The sequence below is a fragment of the Puma concolor genome, chromosome D1 (assembly GCF_028749965.1).
Source record: "Puma concolor isolate L17-30 chromosome D1, mPumCon1.1.hap2, whole genome shotgun sequence".
Lineage (NCBI taxonomy): Eukaryota > Metazoa > Chordata > Mammalia > Carnivora > Felidae > Puma > Puma concolor.
In genome coordinates this window covers 38,777,787-38,802,705 of record NC_141676.1, presented here as the reverse complement: position 1 = coordinate 38,802,705, position 24,919 = coordinate 38,777,787, and the positions used below count along the sequence as shown (strand labels likewise).

The 24,919-nt window shown below is 38.8% G+C and overlaps 1 protein-coding gene across 2 annotated transcripts in view; it reads left to right on the top strand.

The window, feature by feature from the left end:
- The window catches only part of NELL1 (neural EGFL like 1), an 877,378-nt gene that overhangs the window by 834,980 nt on the left and 17,479 nt on the right, over positions 1-24,919 (top strand). For both annotated transcript variants that reach the window (XM_086677814.1, XM_086677813.1), the window contains one exon: positions 22,745-22,938. In XM_086677814.1, coding sequence (XP_086533940.1) covers positions 22,745-22,938 — 194 coding nt within the window. The remainder of the gene's footprint in view (positions 1-22,744; positions 22,939-24,919) is intronic.

The following is a 24,919-nucleotide window of genomic DNA, read 5'->3' as shown; positions in this document are numbered from 1 at the left end:
CTCCGGCCCCTAGAACAGTGTAGGTACAAATGGGATAAGTAATGCATATATGTCAAATGTTTGAAGGACTAGAAGTAATAAAAACTATATCAAGTCGGATTTATTTTCTGTTTGGTTTGGCATAACTAGTTGTGTGGATGGTGGTTAATACATAAGATGTTAAATATCACAAAATCATGTGAGTTTTATTTCAGAAAAAAAATTATTGAGAACAGCCATCACACTAGCATTGTGTTAAGAGTTTTGGGAATGTGGGTATGAATCAGGTAAGATCTCTGTTCTTGAGCGATTTATGACCTGAAATATTCTGAATCATCAAAATACACCTTAATAGCATTGGAAATTATTCTATCACACCAGGCCCTAAATAACATCATCTATTAATTCTTACACATAAAGAAATAGCATCTGAAACAACCTATAAAATTTTTTATAAAGGTGTTTGACAACGTAGATTCAACTATGCTTTTTCCTGAAATCATATTGGGAATGGCATGTGTTAGAAGCCGAAATGAGGCAGTCCAGGAGAACAGTTGCATGCCACTCCATGCCATTTTTGTCAGATGGAAATAATAACACCTGATCGATGCATCAGTTGCTGTAAGCATTGCATGTTACTGATGTCAGAAGAACCAGCACACATGCACATTTACTATGTCATGAGAAAAATGCTTAAGATTTGCCTCTTTCTCCTAAAGTGCATCATCTAATTGAAGAAACGATAAGTCTTAGGTATTATAGAGGCAGACAGAATCAGCATTACTGAGGAGTCTAACAGACTGTGTGTCTACCTGCCCCTTTCTCTTATGCTTGTTTATTTTTATAATTCCAGGAGAGCTGTGCATACAAAACTTTGCCCAATGGTATTTGCACACAGGATGACTACCTACAGTGGCTACCGTAGGGTGCAGTGCAGCGTGCTCTTTCTTTAGATGCGGTAGTGGGAGTCAGGGATTCCCAGTTGCAACATAGAAGTTTTGAGCTGTTGATTTTTTATCTAGACATAATTATCTGGGTCATCTAGAAATAGGAACTAATGTATAATTAACAATGGCATATGTAAAGAGCAGGGGTTTACATATTTTGAAAAGGAGATTCAAACTCCCTCAATGTCAGTCTATCTCCATGATCTTGCTCCTGCAAATGAAACTTTATTTTCCTCTGGTTCCTCTCTCACTGTGCATGGATCTGCTAGCCTGCTCAAATCCCTCTTCCATTCTTCCCAAACCCTGGACTCTCTTTCCTTAAGTCCTTTACTTGTATGCTTTTCTCTGACCATCCTTCTGTCCTCATTTCCAGTTGTCAAAATCCTGATGAAGTCCTGCTTCCTAAACCAGTGATTCTCAAACCTGTTTCACAGTAGATTCACCTGAGTAGCTTTAAAAAAAATACTTATGATGGGCCAGCACACCTGGAGATTCTGATTTAGTTGACTTTTTGGGGGACATAGACAGAGTCATCTGTTTTTTTTTTTTTTTGAAGTCTCCAAGTCAGTAGAAAGAATATTGAGTTAATTTAGAGAACTACCATCATAGAATTTCTATAAGATCATCTTCATCATCAGCATCTTCATCTTCATCATCTCCCTTTTATGCATCCCCATGGCCATTTATTTGCAATCTCTTATGGAACTTGCCAGATCAGGCTTGTCTTCTCCATTAGTTGGTTGAGATTTTGATACTTTGATATCCTTTATAGATTTGTATTGAATTAAATTGTATTAGTCACACATTGGTTGTTGTTTTTATTGAACAGAATTTTCAAATTCCAGTAGAATTTGTTTTGTTGATGAAGCAGCATACTGAGGGGTGACATACGGCTCTTCTTATGGGGCATGGCCCCTCGGCCTCTATTAATGCTGCTTCTGTAGAACTTGCTTGAGTGAGGCAGGTCCCCAGACCCTGGAGTCTGCTCTCTGATCACTGGAAACAAGCCAACAAGGATTTACTTGTCAGAACAGCTGCTGCAACTGTCATCAGCTTGCAAAGCAACATAAAACAGCCAGAAAAGGTTCTGTTGGAATCACTCGGGAAGATTTCACTTTTAACTTGTTCATAGGTTAGGGTGGATTGAAATGTTCTGAGAATGGTTTGGGTTCTGCTCTCACTGCCCAGTGCCTGGTTCTCATGGGAGTGGAGATAAAAAGGGCTAGGACCTGGATGTGCTTCCTGATGGGTGGGAGTTATGAAGGCTTAGTGGGTGACAGTGTGATACAGAGGGGAGAAAGGTTTCAAGTGCATATAAGCCTGGAATCAAATCCCAACTTGGCCACTTTCTAGCTGAGTGGCATTTGGCCAGATGTTTAACGTCTCTAATCCTTAGTTTCCTTGGCATACAATGATTAAAATAATACTTGCTGGTCGAATTTTTTGTAATAGAAGTGTTCTTATATGCAAATATCCTGGCAAGTAGTAGATAATAATAGTCAACATTTAACCTCACTTCACCTCAAATCCCTCACCTGTCAAATGAAGACAGCAACAGTAATACTAATAAGAGCTAACATTTATTGAGAGCTTACTTGGTGCCAGACACTGCTCTAAGCAATTTACAGAAGTGCCATCTTCATAAATTGCTGTGGAGTAATTGTGAGGATTACATAAGCTAACAGGGGAAAAAAGCATTCAGCACTTGCGTTTTAAGTGCTTGGTAGCTCTTAGCCATTGTCACGAACTGAAAACCCATGCTGTGTGCCAGACACTGTGCCAGGGAGTTTCATGCATTATCTAATTCAGTTCTCACAACTCCAGTAAGTGGGAAGACCTCTTATTATTTTAAAGATGAGGAAGATAAGGTCTCAGGATTAAGATAATTTGTCCCAAATTCTACATCTGAGAAATGGCACAGAGACCATACTGCAGATCTGTGTGAACGCAAAGCTTCTGCCTTTGATATATTAACACTGCAATGCTTTCTGTAAGGAAGGAGGCCAGCTATGAGCCCATGACTGAAGATGTTAAGCAGGGAAGCTGGAATTCCAGGAGACAAGGCAAAGAGAAAATGAGAGACAATGAATGAGACCCAGATGGACAGTTTGGTACATTCTGTGTGAATCAACAGCATGGGGGAATTATTGTATCCGGTGGACTCACGGCCTGTGTCTTGGGTCATCCTGCTAGACCAGGGACAGGATGTCAAGGCGGCAGGTTTTTAACAGCTGGCTATCCACTGATATCATTTCCTTTGCTTCATTTTTCACCATATGAATCCAGAGTAGAAAAAGCAAAGGAAAGGGTTGGGAATAAAGAGTATGAGAAATGGTGGTGGATAGATTTTTTTTAATGTTCATTTATTTGTTTTGAGAAAGAGAGCAGGGTAGGGGCAGAGAGAGAGGGAGGCAGAGAATCCCAGGCAGGCTCCACACTACTAGTGTGGGCCTGATGCGGGGCTCGAACCCAGGAACCATGAGATCATGACCTGAGCCAAAACAAGAGTCAGATGCTTAACCAACTGAGCCACCCAGGTGCCCCTGGTGGATAGATTTTCAACTAACTTATACTGATTTTTCCATTCGTTTATTTATCCTCTGCCTCTTAAAAGCAATGACTTCTATATATAAAGAAAACATATTTAACAGAGTTATTAAAATAAAAATATTTGAAAAATAAGGAAGTTCTAGTCACCATCAAAGTCAGCAAAGATGCTTGTGACTATCCTGGTGTCCAGAGCCAAAATGGAAACATGAGTTATACAAATTGTTCTAATATGAAAGAAAGTTGCATTTAAAAAAATCCTTAAGAAAGTAGGCTCAAATGTGCTTTTTTCTCTATTTCAGAGTAGAGGCATGCTAGGGTGGTAAAAGCATCGTTGTGGACCAGGCTGTTTCAGACTAAGATGACTTCAGACAGAGGCATACACCCCAATCTTGGGATAGTCATTGGATTTTCTCTCTTTGCAAACAATAAGGATGCCCCCCTTGCATATGAAAGTATTTTCAGTTAAACAACACCCCACCCTTCCTTGTTAGTAGTTAGTGAGGTCTCATTGACTTCAAAATTGATATTTGTTGCCAAAGAACTTTAGAAACTTTAGATTTGGTTTTCAGCCAAATAATAGATTTTCTTTTTTTTTTAATTTTTTTTAATGTTTATTTATTTTTGAGACAGAGAGAGACAGAGCATGAATGGCGGAGGGTAAGAGAGAGAGGGAGACACAGAATCTGAAGCAGGCTCCAGGCTCTGAGCCATCAGCACAGAGCCCGACGCGGGGCTCGAACTCACGGACCGCGAGATCATGACCTGAGCCGAAGTCGGACGCTTAACCGACTGAGCCACCCAGGCGCCCCAAATAATAGATTTTCTACTATTGAGCCTTCCCAAAGGCAGATGCCACCTGGCCCATGGAGCTGTTTTTAGCTAGAAACAGTATGAAGTGTGGTTTGTGACTTAAGGACCTCAGTTGCATGACAAACAATTGCCACATGTCACCAAAATGGATCAAATTGACAGACCAGTTGCAGATAGCACCTGGGTAGGGAATGGATACAAAAAGAGATTGGTATAGTCAGGATGCAAGATGGAGAGGTTAAGAACATTTGCCAACCTCTAATAGAAGTGATATTCTGCATACCTGAGCATGACCTCACAGTGGATCTTAACACACAATTGCAGATGTGAGTCAAGTGAAAGCAAGTGAAAATGAGTCCCTTTGGACTCTCAGGAAGCTTCCTGCTCCCCTTCAAGTCCAGCCATACATACCTACATATGTAAGCCTGGAGCAGATCAGCACATAAGATAAATTGAATATATTCTAGAGGCTGCTCAGGAAAGGTCAATGCACCTACTCAAGTTTTGGTGATAAATACTTCACACAATGATGTCAGAGTAGAATTCATTGCACTAAACTCAGGTATGAACCTGAGGTTCGTGGTCACCTTTAGCCTTTCTGGGCTGACACAGCAGGCCTATGCACTGTTCTCCACTTTAGTTTCAGACTAAAACCAGACATTTTAGGGAATTATTCTAACAGGATCTCAAACTAATTAGAGGGTCTGTTCTGTAGGCCACCTTGGCCCTATTTAGTATCTTTTTGGTGACAATGTTCAAATACCTTCCTAACAGCAGCTGTGATCAGCCGTAGAGCAGATAAAACAACTGTGGACTTGTGCTTTGGAGCAGTGCTTTGTTATATGGGGAGCCAGGGAACGTCACTTCTCATCCAGGTGAAGATCACATGGGCAAAAAGGAAGAAGTTGAAAATAAGCTATTTGAACAAACAATTATAAAACCCTTTATAAGCATACCAATGTTACAAATTTTCTATCCATAAAAATTAGCCTGCAGTGGTCTTAGCACTGAGACAGGTGATGTGGAAGATGCAGAAAATCCATCTCTTAGGGACTTTTTTTTTTCCATCCCGTAGGAAACTTTAAAACACCAAGTTGGAGATAAAAACCAACATACATGAAACAACCAATAGCATTCTGAAACAGGTTATAATTAACTGCAAAATTATGTGGTCAAAACTATAAAATAGGTAATTGGGAAAGAGAGTGATCAGAGAGAACCATCATTGTAACCACATGGTGATAATTAGACATGAAAGGTGGGAAGGTTTTGGTGTATTAGTAGTAGTTAAGATTACTTAATAACTTCATGTGATGGCACTTTTCTTAGAGCTTTATATTTTCTTTTTTTTTTTTAATTTTTTTTTTTTCAACGTTTATTTTTGGGACAGAGAGAGACAGAGCATGAACGGGGGAGGGGCAGAGAGAGAGGGAGACACAGAATCGGAAACAGGCTCCAGGCTCTGAGCCATCAGCCCAGAGCCCGACGCGGGGCTCGAACTCACTGACCGCGAGATCGTGACCTGGCTGAAGTCGGACGCTTAACCGACTGCGCCACCCAGGCGCCCCAGAGCTTTATATTTTCTAACTCATTTCATCCTCAAAACAATTCTATCAGGTAAATATAATTATAATCTCTGCATAATAGGCAAACTGAGGCACACTGAGATATTCAATAAATTATTCACGGTCATAAAGCTATTTATTGGTAGCTTTCTTTTTCCTGAAAGTGTTAACCAACATCTTTTCAAAGAGTTTACATGTTTAATATTTTTGAAATATTAAGCAACAAAATATTGCTTTATTGCCTGCTAAAGTCTTGCTACACAAATGGTAACATTAATATTTTTATTTATCAAATGCCAACCATGTGCCAGTTAACCTCCAAAACTCCTTTGTGAAATAGGTAGCAAGTGAGGGGAAACACAGGCAGCTTGGCCGTGTGTGAAAGAGCCCATGTTATTTCTGCTCCCCCAATTGCCCCAGTCAATTGTGTATTAGTTAAAGATAATTTATGAAAGGATTAGATTAAGTGATGATCATTCAGATAATCACACCATCTTCTACTTTCACCGTATGCTTGCAGATACATCAAGTCCATGATTTTTAAATTTAGTTTGTTTTACACGTGTGTACACGAGAAACTAAGATTTGGCTCCATGACAGTGTATTCAGGAGAGCCTCATGTATCTCAACAAATGATGGTGGCCATCTGAGAAGCCACCTGCATACATCAACATGCTCCTCTGCCCAGAGCTGGCCCCAAGGCTATGGGAACGTCTAGTATTGCTCCGTGATGGCCAGTTGCAGTCGGGGGGATCAAAAGCTCCTGAGTTCAAATGGCAGGCATACCTGAAGAGCAGTAGCAGTGCAGGTGAACAAGCCAGCTCATCCTTGGTTCAGCTGCTGAGGCCTGAGTGGTTTGCTCTCTTTTCCCCAGTTGCATTGAACTAGGAAGAACAGCTGTGCTTTATAGGATATATATATACTTTTATATATATACTTTGTATATACTTTATATATATATACATATATATATATACTTATATAAATATATATATATACATATATAGGATATATAATTACTTATAGGATATATATATATATACACATATATATGTGTGTATATATGTGTGTATATGTGTGTGTGTGTGTGTGTGTGTATATATATATATATATATATATATATATATATATATATATACTTTTATTTTTTTAACTGGGGTCTGGGTTTTGCCTAGCATAAAGAAAGAAATAAAATGATTTTGACTACTGCAGCTTCTTTTTTTCCTCCCCACAGTTGGCATCAGTGGTTAAAACAGAAGTGGGGCAAGACTTCAAGCAGAGCATTTAGCAAAGTCTACAGCTAGACACTAATGCTAGGGTATTTTTCAAAGAAAGGTTTTAGTAGCAAATATATTTGGAAAATCCTAAATGAAATATAATTAACCTGGTGTACTAACTGCAAGACTTGTCAGAGCCTTTACTAGACATTAGTGTCCTGAAGTGGATTTGGTACTCTGTAGAATAGACTAAATGAAAACTCAAGGATGAAAATAGCCTGCTTTAGGAATTTCCAGAAAACCTCATTTATTCAGTATCATTGAATAATGATCTGCTCAAAAGAGGGCTTTTTTCAAGTTCTATAACAACAGGTTATTGAGCATACTACTTGTCCTTTAAGTACCTGTAGTTTTTATACTGTCATTGAGTTTTGTTGTAAAGAATGTGGCTTTTTGTTTATGACTTTCTTTTTTACTGTGGTCGTTAAAAATGAAATCACTGAACTCTCCTCTATTGAGTGATCTCCCAAAGGCTTATTGGGATATTGCTGGTTTGTCCCTAAGCCCTATAATGCCAGCCTCTATATTTTTGATAAACATATTTCACTTTGGAATGGATATTTTATCTCCTTTTCATATTGCTCTCCTGACCTCTTGTTTGGTGGTAATCATCCAAAAGATTGCATTAACACTGTGGTAAATGAAGACTTGGTACTGTGACGTCTTGGGTCACAGGAATTCAAAAGCAATACTTAGATGCCTGGTGCTTATTTAGACTCTGGGGCCGTAAAGAGTGATGGCGCCTGGTTCCAGAGGCCATGGAGGACGATTTTGCATTGCGTGAACAGTCCCAGTGGGAGTTCTGAGAAAGGGAAACATGTGAGGAGTGTAGAGCATGCAGGGGCCTGGTATGGAGGGAGTAGCAGTTGGGTAACACAGAAGGAAAAGGCTGGTGTGTTCCCTGAAAAGGTGCTTTGCAGTGCAGTTCCAGTTTTCTCTAAGTCTTCCCTGTCATTGTGAACTTGGCCTTTTTTGGAAAGATTAAGTTACAGTAGAGGCAACTTTGATTTTCTCTTGCATAGACTCTTGAAGCTTGCAATGTGCCAAATCTTTAGTATGTTTGAAATGACTTGGGTTTTTGTTGTTGTTGTTGTTGTTGTTGTTGTTTTACTTTTGTCCTGAATAGTTGATAGTCTCAACTGGGTGACAACAGAATGAGTGCAGTATTCCTAAAAAAGAGTTTCCTAACAGTACTTTTTGTGAACTCAATTCCATGTAGCTTAGGGCAGTGGTTCTAGAAGTGTGATCCTTAGACCAGTAGCAGCAGCATCGCCTGGAAAGTTGTTGTAAATGAAAACTTTCTACCTCATCCCAGACCTTACTAACTCAGCAAGTCTGGGGACTGGGCTGGTGATCTGTTTTTTTTAACAAGCCCCATTTAGTTGATTCTGATGCCCACTCACGTTTGACGATCGCTGTCTTGGAGGTTTCATTGAAAGCCTTCAGAGGGCTCTGTGAATGCCCTGAAACTGAATGCAAGTTTGTGTATATATGTCTACATGAATCCTTTGGAGGAAGGGGAACCATAATTTTTCACTAGAGTCACAGATCTTCTCCCAGCCATGTAAAAACCACCATTGAAATACCAGGATCCAGCCTCGGTGTTTCCAGTCACCACCCTGATTTAACTTCTTGTTGTTTTTCACCTGGGGATCTACAGTTTGATCTGAGGGGATGTTCACTTGCTTTTCTCGGTTTCTGAACACTTTTTGGTATTGAATTAATTACACGTAGGTGTCAGCTTCCTGCCTCTTATAGCACAGTGTAAACAATTGTTTCATCACAGAAATTTCTGGCTTGGATGTCTTAGAACCAAAGATCATGTCTGTGCAACAACTCAGAGATCAGCATCTATGACTTCTTTGAAATAAATATTGAATTGTTTGTTTTAGTCTGAGATTACTTATGCTGCTGTGAAATATTTACCTCTGGATTTACGAGCAGGGAATTTTAAACGATTATACTCAAACCAAACAAAGCACTGTCAACAGAAATTTCACCATTCACCTTTTCAGTGAGCAACTGTTGAGAGGGTCTGGTCTGTGCTAGTCCATGTGCTAAGTTTTAGGCACACAGTGAGACACACATTTCACCCTTCTACTCTGAAACTGGGAAATAGGAAGGGGCAGGAATTGGGGGAGGATGAACTGTCGAGCAGTTAGATATATAAATAAATAAAAATAAGAATCGTAGGAAAAAAATGTTTTTTGGGGTTAGGGCATATGGGGATGGCAATGTACATAGGAATCTTTCACAGAAAGTAGGATTTTTTTTTCACCAAGTTTATAGGATAAGAAGGAATTTTTTCCAGGGAAGAGTAGATATTAAAGTAAGTTTTCCAGGCAGGAATAGCAGTCTGATTGGAGCAGAGTCATGAAAGAGATCTAAATGTGTCCAAAGGATGGTGACATTTCCAGGGTGGATAAAGTACTTGATATATATGTGAGTGTGTTGTAGGTGGGGAACAAGAAAGGAGCCTTGTATGTAGAGCTAGAAGCCAGATGATAAAGGGTCTTGTTTTCTAAGCTAAGGAGCTGAAAGTTGTGAATCTTACTTCACAATATCACTGTCTCTCAACGTTGAACTATTGACCTGTATAAATTGCTATAAATATTTAGCTGTAAATAAGTAGTATTTCTTACACGATTTTAAACCCTCTCTCATATGTGTATCATTGTGATTTTCCACACCTATGCGGTTTTGCTCTTCCTATTCCTTTTGCTTGGAATGTCTCTTCAGAGAAAAGCGAGGCCATCAGAATTAGCTGTCTATTGATCGTGATCCTCAACACGCAGCTACTGTGTGATCACATTTTGTACTAAAGTTCTCACAACAACCCTGGTATTGGGGTATGATTCCCCATTTTACAGAAGGATAAAATGAAGAACACAGAGGTCTACCACACAGCAAGTAACAATTTCTCAGCCGAGAAGTTGTGAAGTGACTTACTGAAGCAGTCAGTTTAGAGGCAATATCTACATAGAATATGGGTTCAAGTTTAATTTTCTGTAGATTCCTGGATGGTTGCTTTGTAACAACTCCAACTGGGTCATCTTCCTGCTTAAAAAAAAATTCTTGAGATGAGAGAGTGGTATGATCAGGTTGTTAATGTTTGAGGAGATATCAGCAGAGAAAACAGTTAAGATGCTATTATAATGGCCCCAGCAATAGAAACAGAGAGGAGTGTAAGCCACATTACTAGAGTAGGTGGTGAGGATTCTAATTGGTCCCATTAACTATTATGTTTTTTAGAGAGGAAGCTTGCTGTCCTTGTTTTATTATTTTTAATAATAATTTTTACATATAGTGAGCATTAATTAATACTTTGAGAATCTGTGGACGAGTTGGTGTATTGGAAATTGACCATTTAGCCTTTGCAAGATATCACTATATCCATCCATTTTCTGTAGAATTGGTAACCCGCCATAGTATGATTGTAGCAGGATTCTCACACAGAGAATTGTGACACTGAAGCTTCTCTTTCCAGGAAGCAACTTTATTCGTGCCAACATGGCTGTTAGGTTTGTACCCGAAAAACTGAACCCCTGAATACCACGTGGTGTAGTTTTTTATATTTTTTCTACTTCTTTGTCTCCCATATATGGTAACACACAAGCCTGCAGTCTGATTAAATGGTCTCATGTTACAAGGTCATAAGAGATGTCACATACGCGTGTAGCCAGGTTGCCTTGAGGGTTTTGGCTTTTTTTATCCATTTTCTTTTCTTAGGGAGGAGACCCTACCACATGATGACAAGCCAGACCTAAAGTCAAGATGCCTGTATTTGCATCCTGACTCAGGAACTTACTGGCCATATGGCCCTATGCATGTTGTTACTTGACCATGTATTGCCTTCTGCTGTGCTTCTTATACTGGGGTACAATTGTCACTGAAAGCATGCTGCTACATGAGAAGGTACATCAATCTAAAAGAGGAATCTTATTCTACTCAGGGGTTTGAGAAAAAAATGATCTATCAAAACAGTCTGACTATAGAGGGGCAGGCAAAAATAGTTTCTAATAGAAAACATTAAGCTTCAAATAATTTCAGACTCACTGTTTCCCCTTTGTGTATGTCCAGGAATCTGAGAAATGGGTGGTCATTCCGTTCTGCCATAGAGGTAAATTTGGTAGAAACATTTGAGAAGCAATGATTATTTGGCCCTCAGTTCAATTATCTTTTGAGTAGAGATGATGGTAAGGCTAACATTCTACGTTTTTTTGTTTTTTTTTTAAAGAACTAAATCATGAATTTTAAAGGATTTTGAAACTTTGAAGAATATGGGTATAAGTATTGTAAATTATCATTATACACAATAAAATGATACAAATCTTTGTTTCACAAAGATGTGTTAATAATGATGCAATAAAAGTACCTGGGGATGGCAGGGACACCAAAGTTTCTGCAGGTCGCTGAGTCAGATACACGGAAGAGATTATCTGCCTCACCCTGTTAAAATTTAACATTCCCAGGAGCAAGAATTCTATTTTATTTGCTGTGGTATTCCCAATGCCTAGAACAATTACTGGCCTATCTTATGTGCTCAATAAATAGTTGTTGAATAACTAAATTAATAAAGGGACTTAGAAATCATTTCTGTTATGAATGAGGACATTGGTCCCTAACTGCTACTTACTCTGAGGAGCTGAGCTGGACCACAGAGGAACTGCAACAATTCATTTTGTTTATCCTCTAGCAGCTTGAGTGGTGTCAAGTATAAAGAAAACTTTATACTTTCTTTACTGAGTGGTAAGGACAGATTTTAGTCAATAACAATTATTACAGCAGGGAAGAAGGTCCAGCATGAATTGAACTCAACTTGTATTTGCGCAAGGTTACTGGGCTTTTTAAAAGGAGATTGAAGGAGTTGGGGTGGGGAGAATAGTGGGGGCTTGAGTAGAGCCAGGAGAAGGGGAAATTTACAGAAAGCAGGAAAGGCCATTGGTCCAGGTGAATCCCATCTGGGTTTATTAACCAGTTCTTGTTGAAGTTATGCCCCTAATCTTCCACAGAGACTGGACATAGGTGCCATACTATGTACAGGTGTTGGCTGAAATAAATAGGGAGCTTTCTGGGCAGCTGTGAGCCTTCCCATGCAGGAACCTAAGGGGGGTTGAGCCGTGATCTTAATGATCCACTCTTGAATGTAAAAGCTATGCTACTCTTCGTTCAAACGTTTTAACATGGAGGGATGTGGTGGACAAAATAATTTGTGCTGAGAGTCTGCTGTGTTTATTTATAGGCCAAGGTTGAGGCCCAGTCAAGAGGAGGGCTCAGAGGAGCCTGATGAGAGTTTGCTCAAAGAGAGAATCTATGTTAGTGGCCTCCTTTGCTTTTCCTTGGAAACCAACAAAATTTTGGTCTTTATAGTTTTACCTCCCTTAGGGTAAAAAACACAGAAAAAAAATCACAATAAACAGAACTTGTTTCCTAAAAGCCTAGAGCAGAGTGGGCTGAAATCTTTTACTCCTTGTTTCGTTTTCCCTTGACTCCACCAAATGCCTTCTAGATCCTTCCAGAGAATTTCCCTTCAAAATAGAAGGCAGCCCTAAATCTGTTTTCACTAATTCAGTTGATTAGGAGAAGCAATATCAAGAGAGGAAGAAGATCCAAGAAAAGAGATCATCCAAGAAAACACACCATGAGATGACATTAAGGTTTATTTTTAGCTTGTTGGTTCTCTCAGTAGATAATGGCCTTCTTAGCACAGTTGTCCAAATTGTTATCCTTCATCAGTGTCCTAACTCTCCTTCTAGTGGAAAAGAGTTTTTGGAAGAACTTGACAACTTCCTAGAGGTTAGGGATCAAAATAAACAGAGTGGTAGAAGGAGACAATAAATAATAGGTATAGAAGGTTCTGAATTCTTAGGTGCTGTAATCTGACCCTCTTGTTCTTTAGACTGAGATCTGGTTTTAGAATTGTACCATTGACAATGTTTGGTTTTTATAATGTTTGTTTATTTATTTATTTATTTTTGAGAGTGAGAGAGTGACTTTAGGGAGGGAAAGAGAGATAGGAAGAGAGAGAATCCCAAGCAGATCTGTGCTATCAGTGCAGAGCCCAACATAGGGCTCAAACTCACGAACTGTGAGATCATGACCTGAGCCAAAATCAAGAGTCAGACAGTCAACTGACTGAGCCACCCAGGTGGGTGTTTTTCTTTCTTTTTGTTTTCTTTCTTTTTTTTTTTTTTTTTTTGACCTTTGAATTCTATGTAAATTGTAGGATGTTTCTGGTAGTAAATGAAATTATTTTGTAACCTGTCTGTGCCTAAAATCTTCCCTTGGCACAGAAGACAGAAGAAATTCTTTCTCATCTGACAATTTGTTTGAAAGAATGATTTGTCAAAATAGTTTCGGTTTCACCCCACCTGGATTCCCCATGTGTATTTGTCCCCAAGGATTACATTGTCCAAGGCTTCAATGCAGACAGAAAAACCATGTTTGTCTCTTCATTACTTTCCCTCTTTGGCACCTGCTTGTAAACACTCATTAAGAGAGACAGGTGTTTCAATAAATATTGACTGTCTAAGCAAACTGTTTAATTCTAAAAAATCTCTTTGTCCTCCTGAAGCTGGGTTCTTCCATTCTCCTCTTTCCTGTTCTCCATCTATTACCACTCATATTCTAACACTGGAATTAGAGGCTCAGTCCTACAAAGGAAAAAGTAATCATACCATCTGGAAATGGACAAGATCTCAGAAAATACCTTCTACAACTCCTATACTTTACCAAAGAGAAAACGGAGGTCCCTGAAGGACAAGGGTTTTTTTTTTTTTAAATCACAGCTCAACCAGATTCAAATCTAACACGTTTATGCATTTCTTAGTAAGAAACAGACCCTATAAAGATGCTGTGGGAGACACAAAGATACATAAGACCAGAATATGCCTTCTGAATGAATAAGGAAGATAGAAAACACAGCTCTGCATACAAGGTAACATAAAGGAGATATAAAATTAAAGTGGAAGAGGGTAATTTTTTTCAGTTGAGGGTGAAATTTTGTTACACGATAAAATGAATATAACAATAGAACATGTATGGCCCAGTGTTAGGCATTTAGCAACTTGTAAAACATAACTGTTCCACTCAGGGATGCAGAGGCCGCTAGAACATAACCCACTCTCTCACCTATAAGCAGATATATAAAAACAGAAATCTAGGGTTGCTGCCATCAGCACTGTAGCCTCTGTATGCAGTAAAATTCTCTTTGGATAGCAAGTATTTCAGTATTTATAGATTTTTTATTTTCGCCACTGGTCAGAATCGTATTGATTTTGAACACATTTAATCACTAAGTAAAGAAGCATGAGTTATTCATGGCAGAACGTAAACCAACTTGGTTAATTTAGGAAGCTATTCTGCTTTTTTGCTACTCTTGTTTTCTAACCTAGAATGAATTGTTTTCTCCATCTGCATCAGAACACCCAAATTTGCACAGCCTATAAATGTGGTCTGTGACCAAGCCACCTTCATCAAGTGTCAAAAAAAAAAAAAAAAAAAAAACACCAAACAACTATATCCTTTTAATAATAGTCACTGAGGGGCGCCTGGGTGGCTCAGTCGGTTAGGCATCCGACTTCAGCTCAGGTCATGATCTCACGTTCCGTGAGGCTCTGGGCTGATGGCTCAGAGCCTGGAGCCTCTTCTGATTCTGTGTCTCCCTCTCTCTCTGACCCTCCCCAGTTCATGCTCTGTCTCTATCTCAAAAATAAACTTAAAAAAAATTAAAAAAAATAATAGTCACTGAATATTAACACCAGATTTACTGATCAGGGTTCAGGGAGAGCTTAGAGTGTTAGCATTTCTGGCTTTGGCTGGCCAATGTACTGATCAAATCCATGAGAATTTGTGTGAGAATTTAGAATTCAAGAGGAAATCCTCAGTGAACAGATGAAGGTGTCAGCTTACAAAGAGCTCAGGACTGGTGGTAATGATTTGAGTATATCCTGAAAAGATGGGCCAAGGGAATTCATGAGATGAAATGAATGCTATGAAAGAGGAAAAATACAGACACAGTATGAACAAGAACAATGATAATAGCAGCTAATCATTTTTGAGAAATTACTACATGATAAGCATTGTCTTATATGCTTACTCAAATTATCAGATTATCCCTGGAGGTATTTTTTTATCCACACTTTTCAAATGATAGGACCAAGGTTCAGAAATGTTAGGTAAATCTACTACAGTTGCAGGGATGGGACTAAGGTGCAGGTGACTCATTTGTCTCCATTTGCCTAGAACTTTCCTAGGTTTAGCACTGAAAGTCACCTATCTCAGGGACTCCCTCAGTCCTAGGCCAACTGGGACAACTGGTCACATTAACTGGCACCTAAAGCTGCTGGATTCCAAAACTTACGCTTTTCGTTGGTATGTTATGCTGCTTCCTCTGAGGGGGAAGAAAGCAACAACCAGAGATGGAACATTAGAAAAATTGGAGACGTCTCCACACAGGGTCCTTACTTGTTGGACCATATCTGTATTTGCCTATTTTATCCCCGGTCCCTAGCACTATGTCTAGGAAAGAGTAGATGCTCAATAAATATATTTGTAGTTAGTAAATTAATGATTGGTGATTAGTGATTGGAGGAATAAAGAGGTAAGAAGATGAACAGGGCACTGTCATACCCCACAAGGGTCAAGAAGAGAGCATTTAGACTGAAATAACAAATATTGTAACATTTTTTTTCATTTTTTAATTTTTTTAATATGAAATTTATTGTCAAATTGGTTTCCATACAACACCCAGTAATCATCCCAACAGATGCCCTCCTCAATGCCCATCACCCACTTTCCCCTCCCTCCCACCCCCCCATCAACCCTCAGTTCTCAGTTTTTAAGAGTCTTTTATGGTTTGGCTCCCTCCCTCTCCAACTTTTTTTTTTCCTTCCCCTCCCCCATGGTCTTCTGTTAAGTTTCTCAGGATCCACATAAGAGTGAAAACAGATGGTATCTTTCTCTGTATGACTTATTTCACTTAGCATAACACTCTCCAGCTCCATCCAAGTTGCTACAAAAGGCCATATTTCATTCTTTCTCGTTGCCTAGTATTCCATTGTGTATATAAACAACAATTTCTTTATCCATTCATCAGTTGAAGGACATTTAGGCTTTTTCCATAATTTGGAGTTGTTATAATATAACAAATATTATAATTTATTAAAGGGTGATGATTTTGCAAACTAAGAGTTGTGAGAAACTTCAGGATTTAGGCTTCAAAGAGAGGGTCACATGGAAGCTTGCAAACATTTAGGAGAGGGTGAAGATGTGTAAATGGAGGTAGCAGCTAGTGGTGGACACTGCGGAAAAAAAGACCTGGATCTAGGGAATGGCTTAGGAAAGGTTCAGCCCAAACAAGGTGTTTTTCTTTTTCCTTTGCTTAAAGAGAGGGTCTGCTCAGTTAAAGGAAAAAGGGAAGACTCATTGGAGAGTAACAGAATTACACACTGATGGTAAGAGACACACTGTAGGAAAGGGTTTCTTCCTGGAGGAGGCTGGAACAAAGAGGAGTTAACACTGGAGGGACGTTGGAACTTCTTCCCAAGAGGTACATAACAGCATCTCAAAGAGACCAAGTTGTAGCTTACTTTTCTTTTAGTCTTTACCTTTTCAGGCTGAACCCCTCATGTTTCATTAAACTGACATGAGTTTAATCCCTCTTCATGCTGATGGAGCTCTTCTGATGGTTCCAATGTGTATCAACCTCATCTTTAGTAGTCTGTGTTCTAGTTTGGGACCTGAAACTTTCTGTGCAGGTTAAAATTTCATTAGCCTTGTATTTTGCAAGCCACTTTAGACCTTGGATTTCCTGTTTTGTTTTTTGTTTGTTTGTTTGTTTTCCACTTAATTTTGCTGATGCGCAGTGTGTATATTTTTCCCTGTCATTTTCTCACTGCCACTGTAAAAGAGGCAATGTTACTTTAGCTATGGGAGAGGCAGCTGCACTCTATCTGGTCTATCATTAATAAACCCCCAAGCTCTGTTCTCATTTCCAAGCTATTAATGTCTGGTAATGATTTCCAAGTCAGAACACACACAGCTGATATTCAAACCCCAGGTTAAATTTTGTTTTCTGACACATCACCTGTTTTGAGTTTGAAAGGAAGACTAGATGGAATATGAAAGTTATTCAAGAAAGTGGAATATGGGATAATGAAAAAATTGACCTGCTACCAAACCCCTGACAAAAATGTTTCTCTTGATCTCTGAAATCAACCTGCAGAACTTTTAGCTCCTGAGGCAGGTACCATTACAGTTGTTACGCTATTAAAATTTCTGCAGAGCCATTTTTCTCGAAGGGTAGGGAAACTGTTCGAGGCTAGGTTGGGATTGGTTTGATTGCTGCTGATATAAACATTTCTGAATTGTGTTTTCTTACATGCCCAAATAACCTAAGAACCTCAAATTAAAGAACAAAGCAGATTGACTAGGCACAACCAGACTTTTTTTAAAAGCAAAATTGAGTATAATAATAACAGCTTTCAGAAATTGTGAAAATGTCAATGCAAGAAAATTAGTTCTAATGTAAGCTTAGCCTCAATAGAATTTTATTGAGGAAATTCTCATCTGAGCATGGAACATTTAAATAATTAATTTACAAGGAGAAACAAGGAAATCGCAAAAAGCCATTACTTACAATAAGAAAAAACAAGTACACTTTAATGATTATAGATTTGAGTATGGAATATTTTGCCTGATTTTTGTTTCATTGCCTCTTTGTCATTGGAGGCCTGTCAGATGATTTTGGTAAGTATCATGGGTGAATGTCTTTGTGTTTGCTCAGCAGAGAACAACAGTTGCAATATGTAAATAGGGTGCCTCCTCCCTTTGGATGCCTTGGGATATGTATAATAGATTAAGTTGGCTTTGTGCAGAGCAAACAGGTCTGTATTACCAAGAATATGAATGATGTTGGTTTCCATAATTGCTAACATCTGGCTTTCCATAAATCTGTTAAACTGCATGGAAGCTGAATTAGATTTCTGTGTCATAAGTAAAGCAATTACATGGAACTTTTAGACAATATGGTCCTATATTCAACTGCAAAATCCTTTCATTTTGGAGCAGCAAAAGCAGATCCAGGGTTTTTTTTGCGCACACTAGGTGTGTTCATCTTTATGCTCAGGTTTCTTAATTGAGAGAGAAACACTGCCAATATGCTTACAACTTTGTAAATGAAAAAAATAATTAAATGTTAGAAAAGCATGTTATAGTTGGCCATTAATTGCCAATTTAGAGAGAATTTCAGAGAAGACCTTAAGTTAAAGATTCTTTTGCAGCTACTGTTGGAATCTTGAAATTACTCTTCCAGACATTTTCTGAAGTGCTTTGTTAATGGGCCTTCCTCTGTCCTTGTCCTCATGCATTTGACAGGAAACCGGAGTGGGGAGGGAGGAGGGAAGGTTGCCTTCCTGTTTCAGTGTGGTTACTATTTTGCCATATTTATTATACTATAAACCAGACTTATGGGCTTCCCCAGATGAAAACTTAACAATAAAATGTGTTCCCTGAAGGGAAAGGTTGTGGTTCTGTCTTCTTCTTTCTGAACACCCAAGAGACCAAATTTTAGTAAAATCGGCTTTATAATAGTAATGGTCTATAAACTTCCCGGATTAAGTAAGTTAAGTGAAAACATTGTACAACCACAGTGCTTTCTGTTGTACTTGGCACTGAGAAGAGAATGAAGAAAAAAGATTTAGTCCTTGTTCTCAGTGAGCTCACTATCTATGGAGATGGATATATTAAGTGTGTAAGAGCTAAATGCAAGGATAGCATTGTATATAGAGTACAGAGTCAATAGTGACTGTTTCACAGAATGAAGAATGGTGATGCTTGATCTTGATTTTGAACATGACATAGGAATGAAGATATTATAGGAAGGGAACTACTTACTTTGTAAATTAATTTATACACCAACCCATTCCATGCAGACTAAGAGGAAGGAGAGAAGGGAGAGGGAGAGTACTCCCATAATGAGAAAAGGCATAGAGGAAACAACATGGACTTTTTGTGGATAACCCATTGCTTTTGAACAAAAAGGGGAAGAGACAGAAGCTAACAACTGGAATGTTAGATCAAGGCTTATATGCTGGGAGCTTAAATCATCTATTATAGACATCAGAGGACGACTGAGAGGTGGTAAGCAGGGGCGTGATATGGACAAATTTGCTTTTTAGAACACCAGTCCCTTGCGGAAGGTATTTAGAGCAGTCATTCTCATCTGACTGAACAGAGCCCCAATATCTGGATCCTACTTTATACACCAATTAAATCAGTCTCTAGTGGCAGTGAGCCCAGGCACCAGTACTCGTTAAGAGCTCCTCAAATGTGTCTACTGAGCCCACAATTGAAAATCATTGGATTAGAATGAGAAGTCGCTGGAGTCAGGGAGACCAGATAGGAGGCTAATGTAGTAGTCAGGGACTGGTGTGAAGATTTGAGTTAACACAGAGTTCAGAGAAATCTGAATATTTTTTATGATTCCATGTGTTATCTATCAAGTTACTCTCTATCTGTATCTCCCAGACATCCAAACTAGATTGTATATGTGATTAGAGAAGAGTAAGACCAAATATTTTCATTGCCACTTTGAGCAAAAGCCAAGGAGTGAGAATAATGCAAACATACCAGTTTAGTATTGTTCCAAGATAGGATCTACCACCAACGTGGTCACTGCAGTGGGAGTTTAAGGAAGTGACTGATTACTATGAATTGGCATAATATTGGGAGATGCTTAATTGAGGAGGTAGGGCTTGAACTTTGTCTTAAATATCCACATTCTTTACATCAAGAAATATGTGAGTTCTTATGTTATCTACAATTTTTAAAAGACCAGAAATTCATTGGGTATGGTTTTAAACAGGGGATAAATAAGTGTCAGAGAGGCTAAATAATGTGACCAAGGACATACAGTGATATGTAAAATGCCTTTTATGTAGTAAGCACTCAATTAAATTGAGAACTTGTTTTCAAACATGGGTTGCCTGACTCCCACATCCAATGCCACTCTTAATTGAGAAGAGTTAGAAGAAGACGACTTGGGAGACAAGAAAGGTTTCCAGGTAGGAGCACCATATGGTCAAATGTGTGGAGAATAGCATGGACACAATGGAACAGTAAAGACATAACTGAGGTCAGATTGTAGTTGACTGGGAATCTGGGTATTGCAATTTGGGTTCATTTCCACAGTTTTTAAAGGAGGAATCATGGGGTGCCTGCGTGGCTCAGTTGGTTAAGTGTCTGACTGGCTCAGGTCATGATCTCATGGTTTGTGAATTCCAACCCCTCATCGAACTCTCTGCTGTCAACGCAGAGCCCACTTCACATCCTCCAACCCCCTCTCTCTCTGCCCCTCCCCTGCTTGTGTGCTTGTCTGTCTCAAAATAAATAAATAAACTTAACAACAACAACAAAAAGAGGAATCGTTGTTAATTAACTAAATGTCTTGACTGAGACTACATTTAATGAGACAAAGACAAAAATCTTGGAATAAAGTATTTGAACTCTGTAACATTTTCTACTTTGTACCTTTACTGTGAAGCCAAATTTTCCAACAGTGCATGCAGTCAGTAATAGAAGATAGGTCATTTATTTCTCATTATTTTTAAGTCACAGTAGTTGCAAAATTATAGAAAACTTTGAGTAATTATGTAATTCTCAGAATTTCAACTAAGGATACTAAAGAGGATCCATATAAGATCTTATGCTTGGAAGTGGGTTGCAATATCTAGAGGGTTAATAGTTGAAAGTAGATAAAACCACAGAACATTCTAGTATTCTGAAAGATGACTTTAGACCTTGAGTTGGTTCAGAAAAGAACTCTAGAGCATGTGTTAGAAGGCCCAGGATACCACCTTTGCTTCAACGTGGTACTAGATGTGTGACCACTTATTCATCTCTGTGCCTTAGTTTCTTATTTTGTAAAACGAAAGTAACTATTTCCATCTTGCAATTATATGGCATAACTCCTGGAAAAGCTTCAAAAAACTTTGACACACTATATAAGTATAAAGCACTAACAGTAAGTATATATTATGCCTTTAAGCACTATTGCTTGAGTACTTTAGGAGAAAATGCCACTTAGAATTATTTTTTCTTTAATTTAGCTCATAACCCTTAACCAAATGCCCACAACCCATACATATTTAACATGAAATTTAGGAAGTAGAGTAAGTTAATTCATACTTTTTTTTTTTTACGTTTGTTTATTTTTGAAAGAGAGAGTCGGGGGGAGGGGCAGAGATTAGGGAACAGAGGATTTGAAGTGGGCTCTGAACTGACAGCAGAAACCCCAATACGGGACTTGAACTCACAAACCGTGAGATCATGACCTGAGCCTAAGTCGGACGCTTAACCAACTGAGCCACCCAAGCACCCCAATTTATAATGTTCTTATTTTAACTTACTATAGGGATTAAACTTCCTGATCAGATGCCTAACAATAGTTAGTTATCTCTATGTCCTTCTAGTGTTTCTCCTTGTTACCTACATAAGGACAATGTCTTAAATGTCATTGTTAACATTTATAATACCTAGTGTTCAAAAAAACCTTGTGCACAGAAGGATCATCTGAAGGATATTTGAAGGACATAGCACTAGATTGACCAGTGGAGTACAAGACTATGATAAACAAATGACCAATATCTTTAAATCATGTAAAGATTGTCACAAATAAGAAAACTCAAGTTGACTTTTCTTGAGTGGTCTCAGAACTAGCACCAATAAGTAGGAGTTCTAGGAAAATATATTTCATTTCATTTAAGGAAGACATTTCTAAAAGAGTTATCCGATGGAATTGGCTGCCTTTTGAAGTAATAGATTGCCCACTGGGAAGAGGCTCAATCCAGGACTGGACAGCTATGTGTTTGAGATGTTAAGGTCACTCAAGCTTTGAATGTCTGGGAAAGCTGACTGGATTTTTGCTTTCCCTCCATATTTAGCTGTCATTAAAAAACCGTAAAATATATGTGTGTCTTCCATCCTCATCCATGCTATATGTACCATAGCTCTAAGATGTTTTTTTCTGGGGACAAAAATGCTTCTGACCATTAGGATGGAGAGGATTTGATTAGGCAAGGCAACTACCAAGAATTAGTCCCTCTTCTTTCACCCTTGGCCCCAGGATCTGGGGGAGTCTGATTGGTTCAAGGTTGCCCTAATTGCCCACTTATTCCTACTCAGTGGATGATCTATTCACACCTTTTCTAAAAGACCCAGATCTGTATAGGGTGTATCCCCACTGTTAATGAATTAGGACTATTTATGGCCTCTAGATGGTACAGCTCTCGAGAATATCCTAAAACTGGATTAGAGCTGCTACTGGATAATTTAGTAATTGGAGTCCAACAGCTGCAGGTTTGAGTATGAGACCTGCCACCTATTAGCTATATGACCGTAGGCATGCTATTTCATTTCTATGAGCCTCAGCTTCATTATTTGCAAAATATAGGAACAGATTTTCCTACACAGAGCTGCTTTGCAGAGTAAATGAGATAATGCATGTGAACAGGTTGGCACAAAGTAAATGCTCAGTAATATTAATGCTATTGTAAATGACTATTTTCTAATCACAGTCTTGGCTAAATTGTAAAGCTCTGTGCCTTCTTTATTGCAGACATTGATGAATGTGCCTTAAGAACCCATACCTGTTGGAATGATTCTGCCTGCATCAACCTGGCTGGGGGTTTTGACTGCCTCTGTCCCTCTGGGCCCTCCTGCTCTGGTGACTGCCCTCATGAAGGAGGACTGAAGCGCAATGGACAAGTGTGGACCTTGAAAGAAGACAGGTGCTCTGTCTGTTCCTGCAAGGTGAGACTAATACAGTGCGGCAGGAATTGTAACTGTTCTTTTCCTCCCTTCACTCTTCTCTTCCGCCCCACCTCTTTCCCCCAGGTGTTGACTTGCTGGTCTCCTGTAGTTTCTGAAAAGGCTTCTCTCATTCTAATCCATGCTACAGCTAATGATGATGCTGAGTGGCAGGCAAACCTGTTTTGAATTGATCATGCCATTAGTGAGAAGTGAGGTGTGCAGTTGAGAAGAGACTGCAGAGCACGGGGGGAGTAGGGCAGAGAAACCAATGTTGGTGCTCCCACCGAGAGCCTGCAGTGCCTTTCAGGTTGGTTGGGTGAGAGATTTAATGAGCTCTCATTCCACACTTACACAGACTTGCTGATTAAAACTACTCTTTGCCTGAAATGATCACCTGCATGAACTTGCTTATTTTTGTGGTAACATCATCCAGAAAAGCAAGGCACATAGGCTTGCTTCCAGCGGTCAGAGATAGGTGGACCTCTGTTCTGAACAAATGGAAATGATAGTATGAGGCCTTCTGATAAATGATGTCTTCTTTCCGTTCTCACTGCTGGGCTGGCTATTCCTTACATTAAGTTGTTTGGAAGTGAGTTTAATGCTTATGAAAATAAGCCTGTCATCCCCCAGTTTTAGCTTTATGCTTTGCAAAATGGGCCTATTAAAATGTTTGATTTCCTTGTGCTTTATTTTTTCTTTTGTTGATCTTGCTTATTCATTTTCCTTTGAAACTGCTTTACTGTAGCTCTTGCATTGTATTTTTATGTCTGTGGATGGGACTTTTTAATCTTGGGCTTTATGGGCATGGGAACCACAAGAAATGACTTGTTTAGTAGTCTCGTAGGGAGCTGGTGTCCTGATAAATTCAGAGAGCTCCCTGGGAATAGAGTGGAAATGAACCTTCATTCACCTGTCTTCAAGTCTACCACACCTCCAAAGGACCTGGGAGCACCCATTTAGGAGAGCTACATTACCAAGTGTTTAGATCATTACTCCATCATGCTCACTTTTTACCTTATACATGCATCTGGTTCCACACATCCAAACACAGGTCCAGTGACCCCATTTACTGAGCACCTCCTCTGTTCCAAGCACCCTGTAATTTAAAAACAGCATCACACTTAATTCTTATAGCACAGCTTTGGAAGATACAGTTTCTGAGTTTTAGGGCAAGTAATGTACCCTAAATGTCACAATACATAAATATCCAAGCTGGGACTTGAACTCTAGTAGTTTGCCCCAAATTTCATAGTTTTCTTATTCTGCCACAAGTCCTATAACTTTCCACAGATGATATCTGCTCATGTATTTAAAACTGATTAAATAGGCAATCTAACCTGATTGAGCTCAAACTGTAACCTTAGTACTGTATTAGTGACACAAAGGGCAAAGTTTTTAACAGAAAGAAAAGCTTGTTGTGGTTTAAAATAGTTGAGAAAGGTATATAGAAAAGGTTGGCAGTTAGGTCTCCATTCAGCCAGCAAAACAAGAAGGAATTCCTTTATTAGTGCTTTTCTAGAAAATATTGTTTTTCCCAAACTTATGAGGATGATCACAACCTGACCCGGAAATCCTTTTTAGGATTTGCAGAGCCCCAGTCTCTGGAATCAATAAGAGATTTTTGTTGAGTCTTGAGTAGTGTGTGAAACCAAAATATCTTTTTCAGTTTTTGTTTTATTTAGGCCCATGGGAGGGAACTTAGCAATCATTAAAACTTCCCAAAGTTTCATTAATTAATTATGCTAATAATCCAAGCAATATAAGTTGATTTATTCTGCTTTGACTCTTTAAACTCTTGCCAAAGTCAGAGGATTAGACTGAAATTCCACAAAAAATGAACAATCCTTGTAACCTTATATTGTTAATATAATGGCACCTCTATCACCACCCCACCACCTTATGAATAAAGTGCAAGGAAGATTTCCTTCTTTCTTTGTTTTCCAATTGCATTTATTACTCATTAATAGCATAGCTTCCAAGA